The following is a 12684-nucleotide window of genomic DNA, read 5'->3' as shown; positions in this document are numbered from 1 at the left end:
ATAAATTTGATCAGACCCCTCTTTAGTTTAAAACCTTCTAGTGGCTTAGAATAAAATCCAAAGTTCTCACCATGACCCCTAAAGGTGTATATCAGCGGTCCCCAACCTTTTTGGCACCAGGAACCACTTTCTAGGAAAAAATTTTTTCTACGGACCAGGGTAGGGGAGAGGGGATGGTTTCGGGATGATTCAAGCACATTACATTTACTGTGCACTTTGTTTCTATTATTATATCAGCTCCATCTCAGATCAGGCATCAGATTCCAGAGGTTGGGGACCGCTGGTGTAGATGATACGACCCTCTTCACCTTTCCAACCTCATCCTTTACCATTCTCTCCTACTCTCCCTGCTCCAGCTACAATGATTGTGCTGCTGCTTGACCACATTTACCTAGCTTCTACTTTAAGACTTTTACAACTGCTGTTCCATCTGCCCAGAAAGCGACCTGGATCTCCAGTAGACAGTTCCTTCTCATTTATCAGAGGTCTCAGCATCAGGGTTGCCACCTGGGAGACCTCTTCTGATCCTCTATTTGAAAAGTTCCCACACCCAGTTAAATTCTCTTACTCAGCATTCTGTTTACTTTCTTAGTATCCACAAACTATGCTTTTCTTTCTTTACTTTCTGCTTCTCGCTCTCTCTCAAAAAAAAAAAAAGATCCATGTGCTGGTACTGTGTCTTTTTTTCTACTTTTTCCCCAGGGTCGAGTAGGCCTGGCACACAGTGGTGCTCAGTAAATAAGTGAACAAATGAAGAACCATCAAGAGGTGATTAACCAAATGCTCCTGCAAGGTTCTGATAGGCTGTTGGTATAGCCTGGCCTCTCCACCCTTCTTCCCCACCCCTAGCCGCCCGTCCCCTTGCCCAGGAGAGGTTTGGCAGAAGAGCAGCCGCATCTGGTGAGGCCCTCCTCTCTCCCACGGAGCTATGGGAGCCTGAACTTGCTGGCTACTCCACTTTCCGAAAGGGAAAGATACCCAGCCTAAATGCCGACACAACGAGGAAGAGCGGAGCGGAACGAGCCTTGGGGTCAGAGATCTGGGGGGCCCCTGCGGCACAGTTGGTTCCAGAGCCCCCAGGCCGACCCCCTGAGCTGTAGGCTGCTCCCCGCTGCCGGGGCCTAGGGGCTGCAGGGAGGGAGGGCCTGCACCCAGTTCAGCATTTGGTCCGCAGATGGGATGCTGACAGGCAAAGGCTTTAGCGTCCGGCTTTCGTTGATTACTTGTTTTCTCGAGCCAGGCATTAAAAAAAAAAAAAAAAAAAGTCATCTGTGTTGGTAGAGTAAGGAGCACAAACCTGCGTTCCAGTTCCGACTTGACCACTTCTCAGCTGTCCGCAGCTGTGCGCAAATGAGTTTTGCTCTCCGACTGCCTCAGTTAACTCACCTGTTAACAGGGAACAAGAACACACTTAGCTCAAAGGGCCAAATGCCTATTTATAAAGAGGAGAGAAACTAATGGAAGAAAAGAGCCGCACGTAAAGTAAACGCACCGTATATATACAACTATTGTTGCTATTATTATATATAGAACTCTTGTTACCGCCGGACCCGCCCGGAGCCTCAGTTTCCGCGCCTCTATCACTAGTCGTTTATCTCCGGATCTTTCCGTAGGGTAGATCCCGCGCCAGAAGCCCTGCCCGCGGCGCAGAGACAAACTAGTTTGTAGTGCCACCCGCAGGCACTAGAGTCAGCTGGTGAGGGCCCGTAGCCCCGCCCCGCCGGCCGCGACCCCTTTACGTCATCAGCTCGGCGCCAGCGCTGCGGAGGGCCCCGGGGCCTGTCCTGGGTGTGGCGCCACCTTGGGGAGGCCTTGGCGGATGCCTGCAAGTCGACTGCTTGGTTCGGGGGCGGCTCGGAAACCCCAGCGGACCGCGCCGACGGGCGTGTGGAGCCGTGGGGACACGAAGTCGGGCGACAGGAGGGGCGGCCCGGAGCTCAGGCGGGGCACAGCGCCGGCAGGCGGGCGGCCGGCCGGGCTGCCCGGCGCTGGTGTCCCGGCGATGTGTGGTGCTGAAGCGGCAGCGGGAGCAGCAGCAGCGGCAGCGGGCTCGGCCTCGGCTTCGCGGCGGTGCCGGCGGCGGAGGCGGAGGCGCAGGCTCCTCATCAGGACCTGGCGAACCCGGGCCTAAGCGGCGGCCCCGCGAGGCCCCGACACAGCGCCCCTGATCGGGGCCTTCCCCGCCTCGCCCTGCCCCGGGAGCCTGCCTCCCCGGCCGGGGATGAGGCCGGGAGGCGGCCGCGCGGGGCCCAGCACAAAGACTTGTTCCCGGGGGCCGCTGCTGCTGCCGCCGCCAGCCTAGAGCCGCCTGCCGAAGCCGAGCCGGCGCCGGGGCCCTCGTCCCCTCAGGTCCCTGGGGGCGGCTGCTGCCCGTCTCCCCGAGACCCAGGGCCCCGAGCGCTGAGCCCCTTGTTCCCCCGGCTGCGGTGGGATCGGGCAGCTGCGCAGCCTCCGCTGCTCCCGGCCTTGCGGGCCCCGCGGAGCATGTCGGAGGAGAGCGATATGGAGAAAGCCATCAAGGTAAGTTGGGGGAGATGCCTCCCCGCTTTGTCTCTTTGGCATTCCTCTCGGCTTCAGCCTCAGAAAGCGGAGAGAACTTAGAGATTCCAGCAACTCTGGCTTTCAGTTCCGTGGGTTCCAACTTCTGGGTTCCGTGGACTGCATTTTACAGCGCTGAGGGCAAAGGGTTTGTGGAATGGGCAGGGGAGGGACGTCCGGCTCCCTCCGACTTAACCTGCTTAAAGCGGGGATGTGATTTGTACTTCCCTAGGATGGAGGGTGGGTGGCGTGGCTATACTTGGTGCGAGTAGCACTTAGGGCGCCCTGCTACTCTCTATTCGATCACTCTCCGAGTACCATCAGAATTTGTTTTCAGGTGATCTGCTGCAACGAGTTGGATCTTACCCCTCGCTCCAGATTTGTTTGAAATCTGCAGTTTCAGCAGGTGCTTCACCTTACAAAACCTGCCCTTTGGCAAATAGGTTGTTTTCACTTTTCCGTGTGGTTCCTCCCCTTTTCCTGTTTCCTTTTCCTTCTTCTCCTGGGGGGCGTTGAGTTTATTTAGGAGGAGCTAATGGTGTCCTGTAACGTACTGCTCTGTTAACCAAAAAAAAAAAAAAAGCAAATATGTGTGTTCCAAAGTGGCCCAAATAAAATGACACATTTTGAAAAAAAAAAAACCCGCTTTTTACTTTTTTTTTTAAACAGGCGAACATTGAGGCAGTAAGTCACTAGGAGTCAGAAAGTTACCATTCAGCTGTATTGAGGAAATTAAGTTTCTTATGTAAACTGAACACTGAAGCTTAAAGTTTGATATGTATTACTTATTTTACAGTACTAAGTCAAATCTGTGCATTTAGGAATTTCATTTTCCCTTGAGGGATAGGCAACTCAGGGTTATTTTCCCCATCAAGACACAATCACTACTACCAATAACTAATTAAGAACTTCCACTTCTAACAATTTTGGGGGTTAAAAATTTATAGAAGTCATCGGTCATTTCAAAGAAAATTCACCTTTTAAAAGGAGGCATCAAGACAACATACACATTAAGAAAGATCAGATTTTAAATGATAGAATTAAAAGATCCAAAAGACTGCTTTGATGGATATATATATTTTTTCTTTTGGTTTGGATTTCATTGGTACAGCATCATGAATTGCCTAAAGTTATACGATTGGGTTGTGAATCAAAAGGCATTTGGCAGGGTTTTAAATTCAGCTAGTATTATTTGCTTTGTGCAAGGTGCTGTCTTGGGCACTAGATGTCCCTCTTTTGTAGATCTTCTGTCTAGATAGTGGAGTTAGTTAATAAACATTGTCAGATGATTATGATTAAAAGACACAGTTCGATCCCTGGGTTGGGAAGATCTGGAGGAGGAAATGGCAAGCCGCTGCAGTATTCTTGCCTGGGAAATCCCATTGACGGAGGAGCCTAATGGACTACAGTTCATGGGGTTGTGAAAGAGTTGGACACAACTTAGTGACCGAGCACACATTAAGAAAGGTGGAGAGTGCTATTTTAGGAAGGGTGGGCAGGGAAGGCCTTCCTGAGGAGGTGACATTTGTATCAAGCTTTGAAGGGAATGAGGGGGCAAACCTCCACTGTATTGGGGAAAAATATTACAGGCAGTGGGAACAGAAGATGCAAAGGCCCTGAGGCAGGTGCAGGTCTCCTGTGACCCAGGAACAACAGGGTGACTGGAAGGCAGTGGGTTAGTATAGACTATGTTGGAGCCAGGTAGCTGGAAGCCAGAGTACATAGGGCCTCTAGGAGGTCACTGCAAGAACTTTGGCTTGACCCTGAGTAGAAGGGGAAATCTGAGAGAGTTTTGAGCAGGAGAGGTACATAGTTCTAGTGGGCAAATATATAAACGGGGAAGCAGTGTTACTTAGTGGTTATAGTGGTTTCTCCAGGTTGACTCATGAGTTGAAATCTCAGCCTGGCCATTCATTTAGCTGTGTTCTTGAATAAGTCACTTTACTTCTCTGTCACTTAGTTTTTTCATCCATAGGAAGAGGATAAAACTCCCCAGCTCAGGGTTTGTTTGTTTTTTTTTTTTTTGAGCATTTAATTAAAATGTGCTTATAATACCTAACATTTAGTAAGAACCCAATGGATATTAGCTCATAGCAACTTAAGAATGGTTCAGAAAGAACTGTATGTAGTTTTCCTCAGTTGGTCACTGTTGTCTAACCTGATTTTCTTACTTTTTTTTTTTTTAGCTTTTCTTGTACTTATTAGATCACTGGTGAATCTTCCAATTGTATGTATTCAACCAATACAGATTAGTGAAGTTGAAAATACCTAACAACCAGTTCTGAATAGGATACACTCCTTGGAAGCAAGCCAGCATCACATCAATTAAAACTTTTGGTCTGTGGTGGTGTCTTATATTCTTTGTTCTGTTTTTTTGAGGCTGTCCTTCATTTGGTGAGAACTGAGACCTCTAGAGTTCAGCTGGAAAAGCTATTTTCCTGGGTTTTCACTGCAACATTTAAACTTCTGCTGCCTCGTGACCTGAGAATGGGCTGATTGGACTTTCAGATCTTATCCTATTACTCTTAAATATATCAGGATAAGGCCAGCTGGCTACAACCATTGGCTCTGTCTTCTGAGTTCTGTCTCTCCTGCCATAGCCCATGACTTCACTACTCCCAGGTCACTTAGCTAAACCTGGATAATGAGCGTTTGGGGATTATGGGATTAGAGATTGCCTTACATATTTGTTTTCTGTTGTATATGGCAGGTTTTAATATTTGATGAACTTAATAAAAATTCATTTCTGTAGTTTTAGGAAACATAAAAAATTTCCGTTATAATTCACGTATGATAAAGTCACCCAAGATAAGCATCTAATTTAGTCACTTTTAGTAACCTTAGAGTTGTGCGTCTGTCCTCACTGCCCAGCTTTAGGATTTTTCCATACACTCCCCACTTCCCTTGAGAGCTCATTCTGCCTCACTGTGGTCAGCCTGTACACTGACTCCCCACCCCAGACAACTTTACTGATCTGCTTTCTGTCACTATTATTTTGCCTTCTCTGGAAATTCCAAATAATTGAAATTATATACCTGTAGTCTTATGTATTTGACTTCTTTATACTTTTCATTCATGTTAGTGTATGCATTAGTAGTTCACTCCTTTTTATTCTTGAGGAATCTCTTTATGGGCACTTGGATTGTTTCCAGTTTTTAGCTATTATAAACAAAATGATCAATAAAACTTGTCCATACAAGTGTTTGTGTGAACATAATGTTTCATTTCTTCTGGGGAAATAACTAGGTGCAGAATTACTGGATAGTATAGTAACTCTTTAAGAAGCTGTAGAACTTTTCCAAAGTGGAATTGTTCTAGGCTCATTTGTTCAAAATATTTTCTTTCCCTTGTTGAACCACGTTTGTTGATAATCAGTTGATCATAAGTGTATGAGTTTACTTTTTGGATTCTCTTGTGTTCATTCTTTCGATTTTATTTTTTTTTTTAATTCCCTTTTCTGTTTCATTGATCCACATGACTATCTGGGCCAGTGCCACACTGATGTGATTACTGAAGCTTTAGAGTAAGTTTTCAAATTGAGTAGCATGAGAACCATCTTGGTTTTACTATTTCAAAATTAAGTTGGCTATTTAAGTTCTTTGTATTTCCAAATAAATTTTAGAATCAGCTTGTCAGTTTCTACCAAAAAAAAAAAAAGTGTGTTGGGATTTTAACAGGGATTCTGTGAATCCCACATGCAGCAGTGAAGATGGAAGATTGTGTGCGCTGCAGCTAAGATCCGCTGCAACTAAATAAGTGTTAAAGAAAAAAACTGGCAGCAGAAAGGTGTGGAGATGAAGACTATTCTCAGCTTGTTTTACACATTTATATATTCACTGGATAGAAGCTCTGTTTTCATCTCTGAACTTAGCCTGGTGTCTGGCACTTCCTAATTGCTCAGTGAGTTTGTGTTACATGGACAGATGTCCTGTTGCTATCCCTGGGAGTCAGAATTCTGTTGCTAACTGTAGTCTATCAGATTTTCATTGCAACAAAACAGTTTGAAAGTCTCATGAGTTTTGGCCTAATTTCTCAAGGTTAGTTTCCAGTACTGCCCATGGAACCCTGAAAAATGAATTTTACTGTACCACAGTTTAAATGTATGACTTCCTTGCCTAAAAACATAGCAACAGAAGCTCAGTATAGTGTGCGGGCATGCTCGCTCAACTGCTTCAGTTGTGTCTGATTCTGCGACCCTGTAGACTATGGCCCGCCATGCTCCTCTGTCCATGGGATTCTCTAGGCAAGAATACTGGAGTGGGTTGCGATGACTTCCTCCAGGGAGTCTTCCCAACCCAGGGGTTGAAGTCATGTCTGCCTGCGTCTCCTGCATTGCAGGCAGATTCTTTACCCACTGAGCCACCTGGGAAATCCCAGTGTATAGTGACTACACAGTAATTCCATAAAAACTTTAAGCTGTAGAGGCTCTATATGGAACTATGGAAAGCTACTGGAATCTATTTTTTAAAAACTATAAAGAATATAGTTACACAACGAATGTATGTCTTTGTGTTCAAAATAACACTTGAAAACGAGATAAATATGATATTTACTGTTATTTTATTTGAACTTAATAAGTTTCAGTTTATTCAGTTATTCCAATTTGATCAATTTGTTAAGGATATAGGCCTCTGTGGCATAGCAGCATTTATAAGACCAGTCTTTCTAGAATCTCAGAAAATCCACTTGACCATTTGAGGAAATAAGTCCTTAGTAGTTTTGAAAGGGTATCTTCCACACACTCAAGAAGAAAAAATGACAACGAAAACACCCCAAAACCAGCAACGAGGATTGACTCACATGGATCTTGAAGAAGAGCTGAAGAATTTCTTTTCATCCCCAAGTTTTTTGCCTTCTCTTGTTGGAAAACAAGGCCTAGCCTAGTCACTTAGGTGAAATGTCTAATAACATAGCTCTTCAACAAAGCTTTACTTATCAGCTTCTTTCAGAAGGTATCAATAAGATATTGAGCTGTTAAGGTCTTCCGCTGTTCCACCTCTGCTTAACTGTTCAACTTTTTAATTGGAGAATCATTCTCTGCCTCCTCCCTTTTTATTTTAACAGGAAAGCTCCATTTTAGAAGAATACAATATCAATTGGACTCAGAAGCTGGGAGCTGGAATTAGTGGTCCAGTTAGGTAAGAGACCCATGTGCTACTGCTAAGTCACTTCAGTCGTGTCCAACTCTGTGAGACCCCATAGATGGCAGCCCACCAGGCTCCGCCATCCCTGGGATTCTCCAGGCAAGAACACTGGAGTGGGCTGCAGACCATGACAAAACTGTTCTAAAAAGGGCCGTTCATAAATACACATAAAGTTAGAAGCATTACGTGTTCCAGATTTGTGAAATAGCCTTAATTTAACAAGTGGAGGTATTTATGATAGGCTTTTTCTCATCCACGGAGAAATATATTTATGGTGACATGGTCTGTGACAGGATCATTTAAGATGTTGATACCAGGGAGCCACTGTGTGAGTCACTTGTCACCAGCAGAGGCCATTTCTTCTTTCTTGACCACCCTCAAGTTGATTTCCTGTGTCTGAGGCCTGTGGAGGTTGGGTGAGATGCCTCTTTCTGCCTTTCCATCTGCTAGTCCTAGGGGCAAGTTTGTTCTGATGTGCCTGGATATATTTTTGATTAGAAGTACAGTTCTCAAAGAACAGCTTGTTAGGTTAGTTTTTTACGGTAACATAGATGATTTTTGATTGAATTTTTTTCTTTCAAATCTAGAGTCTGTGTGAAGAAATCAACCCAAGAACGGTTTGCACTGAAAATTCTTTTTGATCGTCCAAAAGCTAGAAATGAGGTATGAGCCTTTATTCCCTTGACTTGCCTAAATATTCGAAGTGCCTAAGAATTTATTCTTTTTACAAGTAAGGCAGCTTCCGAGAGAGAATACAGAGATGCACAAAGAATCTTATGTTCATACTTACTCTTTTTATGTTCATACTTACTTTTCCCTATTCATGTTGTTATTATAAAGCAATCCTTCATCCATCAATACCAAAAGCTATGAGTAGAGTCTTGCTTCCTTTCAAACCACTTCTTTCTTGTTCTTTTTCAATTAATGTGATTCTTGTAACTCTGAAGTAGTCAGGTTTACTTTAGCTTTTACTTATTGGAAAAGGTCCTAAAAGGGTGGAGATAGAATAGTATGAGGAAGGTTCTATTGAATGATATATTGAAAAGGTGCTGCAGAACTCTGAAGTTATGTTTCTAGTTTTTCAATAATAGACATTTGTTTAAAATTATTTGGATGTGGTGATGACATGTTAATTATATGCAATGAAGGACTTATTCTTTTGCTTAGAGATATATGAATAATTTCTGAAATAAGATGAATTTTCCATTTGGTAATAGGACAGAGAAAATACATCTGTTGGTAAGGTTTTCTTTATTTCATGGAAAGAGCATTAAGGAGGTAATGTGTATATGAAAACAGTTTTTTTTAAATGTCATTCCAGATGATCAGGTTTTTTTACATAATAGGCTCATGTCCGGGCCTAGTGTGGTCACTTTTGGCAGGGTGGGGGAGTTCGGAGAGAAAATGTTGGCCTCCCCTATGTACAGAAACATTTCCTCTGTTCTTCTTTAAGGTACGTCTGCACATGATGTGTGCCACACACCCAAATATAGTTCAGATTATTGAAGTGTTTGCTAACAGTGTACAGTTTCCTCATGAGTCCAGCCCCAGGTAAGACTACACAGGGTCACTGTCACCTGCTCACCTCTCCATGGGTAAGCCAAGGCCTAGTGGCATCTCCTCTTTTGTGCTCTCTTTCTCTACCCTCCCCTCCCTTCCTTTGTTCTTTTTCTTCTCTCCTTTACTTTTTATTTTGGATATTTTCAAACATTTGTAAAAGAATTACATACTGAATCCCCAAGTGCCCATCACTTATCCTCAGCATTTATTAACTCCTTGCCAGTCTTGCTTCATCTGTACTTCACCCACTCTCCTGTCCCCGCTACCCCCGATTATATGTGATTACTTTCTCTTTTGAAAAAGCGTGTCACGTGGAGTTTAAATAGATTCTATTTCAAATGAGAAAAGGGGACCAAATATTCTAGGCAGTGTCTGAAGCTGATATGGCAAAAGGCCTTTATTGCTTAGTCTGGTGTTCCTTTTAAAGGGAGAGATCAATGTCATTCCTTTAGCCTCCAAATGCTTGGGAAGCCCATTGAGTGTGACACCATTGGGTGTCATTCTAATTCTTTTCCAGGGAGTTCAATACCAAGGGGACTGCGATGTAAACCTGTCATTCTAGCAGTGTGGTAGGGACCAAGGACAGGCATGCATAAAATATTTTGAGCTTACAAAGGAGGAAAGCTGCTGTCTGTAGGCTGGGGAGGTGAGGTGTCTTAGCGTGGTTGTTTTGGGGCTTGGACTTGAAGGAGATGTGTAGGAGTTTTCCAGGTGGAAAAATATGAATTTGTAAAGAAAAATGGGAAATCAAATGATTATTCTTAAAATTGTGCTCTGTTGGTGAAAGCATTTGGATGGAAGGTGGAAGCATTTATATTAAAGAATGGTAACCAAAATGCAGATTTTTTTTTTTTTTGACAACATAAGAATTTTTGCTTTTATCTAGTAGCTCTTTAACCCTATCTTGCTGGGCATGCTGTGGGTCATATGGAAAACTAGTGGAGTAGGGGTAGAGAGTAGAGATGAGGCGGGGGAGAATGTGTGTGCACACAGCATGCCCCCCCGCAACACACACACATATACACACAATGTGCGTGTACACACCACGCCCCCCCCCACGAATAAATAACGAAGACAGCCCAGCCTATACAAAGTCGTATTCTGTTTTCAATACGCTTTCAGTATAGCTTCCCTAAAATATATATACATGTATAGAATCTTCAAAAGGACCATTGTCTTCAAAACTAATTCTTTTACTTTCCTTTAGCATCTTAGAAACCTTTAGGTCAGGGATAGTCCTTATTCATAGTGTCCAGCTGGTAGTGACAGGGGATCCAGCTCAAAGGGACTGGTAGGACTAGACTTAGGACACATTTTGTAGATGAAGTATCTAGCTACTTGATGGTTCAGTTGTTTTTTTTTTTTTTTAACTTAACAAAATCAAATGCTTTCAAACAGGGCTCGGCTCTTAATTGTAATGGAGATGATGGAAGGGGGAGAGCTATTTCACAGAATCAGCCAGCACCGGCACTTTACAGAGAAGCAAGCCAGCCAAGTAACAAAGCAGGCAAGTTGACCCCGGGTACCAATCAAACTGCCAACAGTGTTGGTTAAGAAGCACAATTTCACTGGGGGTGGGGGGGATAAAAGAAAGCTTGGAGAAAAGCTCTATTTGATCTCTCATTGCCTGCTTTGTTATGTAATTAGAAAAGATGCCTCGACAGGAGGAATGTGAGCCCCTTTTCTGCTTTGGGGAGGGAGGTGTACTCTTCAGTGGCTGTCAATTGTTTGCTTATCATAAGATTTAAATAAACTCTGCAAGGAAGGTAGTCTTTACTCCTTTTTATATGGTAGATAATCTTTAGGCATGTAGCTTCCAAGCCACTGTTATTGGACTTTGAGATAAAATGCTGCTGGTACTACCTGAAGGACTGTGTGGTATGGAAACACATTCTAAGACAATTGTATTTAGGATACTTTTTGCTCCTGAGTCACTTTTCTCTCATCAGATTTTAACAAGTATTCTAAGGTCTTTGTAATTCTGGGGGTATTCCTGGTTATATGTTCTTTCTATTCTGACGTCACATTTTATTGCTAGAGGTATGATCTTTTCATAAACAATACTAGGAATCTGACTGGAAATAACCTCATGAGGAGATGGAAAGCCAAACCCTCAAGGTTTCTCTTTAGGCCAAGCAAGCAAAGCAAAGAAGCATGACATATGGCCCAGTTGGTTCTTAAAGAAAAATTCTTCCAAATTTTCTGTGAGCCTCAAGCATTTTTTGAGGCCTCCTTTCTGGTAGGGAGGAAGCGCTCTTCAGAATGCCAAGACAGTTCCACACAGAGTGTTAAAGAACAGGTGCAATCTGTTCTATTTGATTTTTAAAAATTATAGCTTGTGTTTTTCAAACATTAGGACTAAAGGATGAGCTCTAATAATCTGTAAAACAAGACCCCTTTAAAGCCACCAAAAGAGACAACATTTTCAACCAGTGTGATGAGCAGATTGGAGCATCAGGTGGAAACATCCATTCAGCTGCTTTCTTTTGTTTTTGAAGGCAGAACTTCAAGTCCTGCTCCCTGAAGACCGCAGGTCTCTCTTGAGCCAGGCGTTAGTGCTACTGCCCCGCTGGGGAAACGCAGGCCTGTTGAAGACTGCCTGGCCCACTGTTTGCTCTGCAGTGCTTGTTACATCTCACATTAGTGGAAGTGGAAGTATTTTGTTTTTCCCATTTAATATAGGATTTAACCATCAGTTTATTCTGACAAAGAATTATTTTCCTGTTGTATTTTTCTTTTTGTTGAACAAAATATAGGTTGCTATTAAATGAAGCTTACTTCATTTCTATTTCTTGGTATGTGAAGTCTTACTTCATTTCTGCTGTAAAGCTGAAATCTGACCACAGTGTTAATTGACTTAATAAGGGTCATTTTTTAACATCCTGAGTTTTCTAAGCCGGGGGAATTCAAGAATAATCTCTTCTAAGATACGGTTGCTCCATTATGTCCTTTTCCAGATAGCTTTGGCTCTACAGCACTGTCACTTGTTAAACATCGCCCACAGAGACCTCAAGCCTGAAAATCTGCTCTTCAAGGATAACTCTTTGGTGAGATTACTTGCTTTTCTGTATTTCAGTGCCGCTACTCCCAACATAGTTCAGGAGTGGTGTGCAGGTGTGTTGGTGTGTATATGTTTGGAGTGCTCTGAATCCATGTTGAAGAAGCTTTAGGCCAGAGTGCTTCTGGCAGCTTACTTTCCCCATCTGTTCCCTTGCGAGAGGCTCAAGAGAAATTTTACCATACTCCTGATATCAGTCGTTTTGGATGATACTGATACATGTTTGTACAGACTTAAGATTTGGGATATCATTTGGAAGGACTTTGGGAAGGGGCAGGAATCTTTATGCTGTTATATGTTACCTTGAAACTTAATGGTTGTGTTTACAGTTAATCCCGATAAGGTGTTTTCCTCTCCAGCCCCAACCCATGCCCCATGCGCTAT

The 12684-nt window shown here is 43.4% G+C and overlaps 2 protein-coding genes across 7 annotated transcripts in view; one reads left to right on the top strand and one right to left on the bottom strand.

The window, feature by feature from the left end:
* The first annotated feature begins 1737 nt into the window (after positions 1 to 1737).
* The window catches only part of MAPKAPK5 (MAPK activated protein kinase 5), a 33011-nt gene continuing 22064 nt past the window's right edge, over positions 1738 to 12684 (top strand). For 4 of the 5 annotated variants that reach the window (XM_069558146.1, XM_069558145.1, XM_069558147.1 and 1 more), the window contains exons 1-6: positions 1738 to 2520; positions 7603 to 7676; positions 8270 to 8345; positions 9136 to 9233; positions 10641 to 10749; positions 12200 to 12289. In XM_069558146.1, the coding sequence (XP_069414247.1) occupies positions 2485 to 2520; positions 7603 to 7676; positions 8270 to 8345; positions 9136 to 9233; positions 10641 to 10749; positions 12200 to 12289 (483 nt within the window). In that variant the 5' untranslated portion in view covers positions 1738 to 2484. The remainder of the gene's footprint in view (positions 2521 to 7602; positions 7677 to 8269; positions 8346 to 9135; positions 9234 to 10640; positions 10750 to 12199; positions 12290 to 12684) is intronic. The other variant, XM_069558148.1, reaches the window with a different exon arrangement.
* The window catches only part of TMEM116 (transmembrane protein 116), a 119101-nt gene continuing 115002 nt past the window's right edge, over positions 8586 to 12684 (bottom strand). For both annotated transcript variants that reach the window (XR_011250000.1, XR_011249999.1), the window contains exon 12: positions 8586 to 8669. The gene's annotated coding sequence lies outside the window, so the exon portion shown is untranslated. The remainder of the gene's footprint in view (positions 8670 to 12684) is intronic.

This window comes from Ovis canadensis, chromosome 17, assembly GCF_042477335.2.
Source record: "Ovis canadensis isolate MfBH-ARS-UI-01 breed Bighorn chromosome 17, ARS-UI_OviCan_v2, whole genome shotgun sequence".
Classification (NCBI taxonomy): Eukaryota; Metazoa; Chordata; class Mammalia; order Artiodactyla; family Bovidae; genus Ovis; species Ovis canadensis.
The sequence above is the reverse complement of the archived record's forward strand: the minus strand, read 5'-3'. Positions and strand labels throughout refer to the sequence as shown.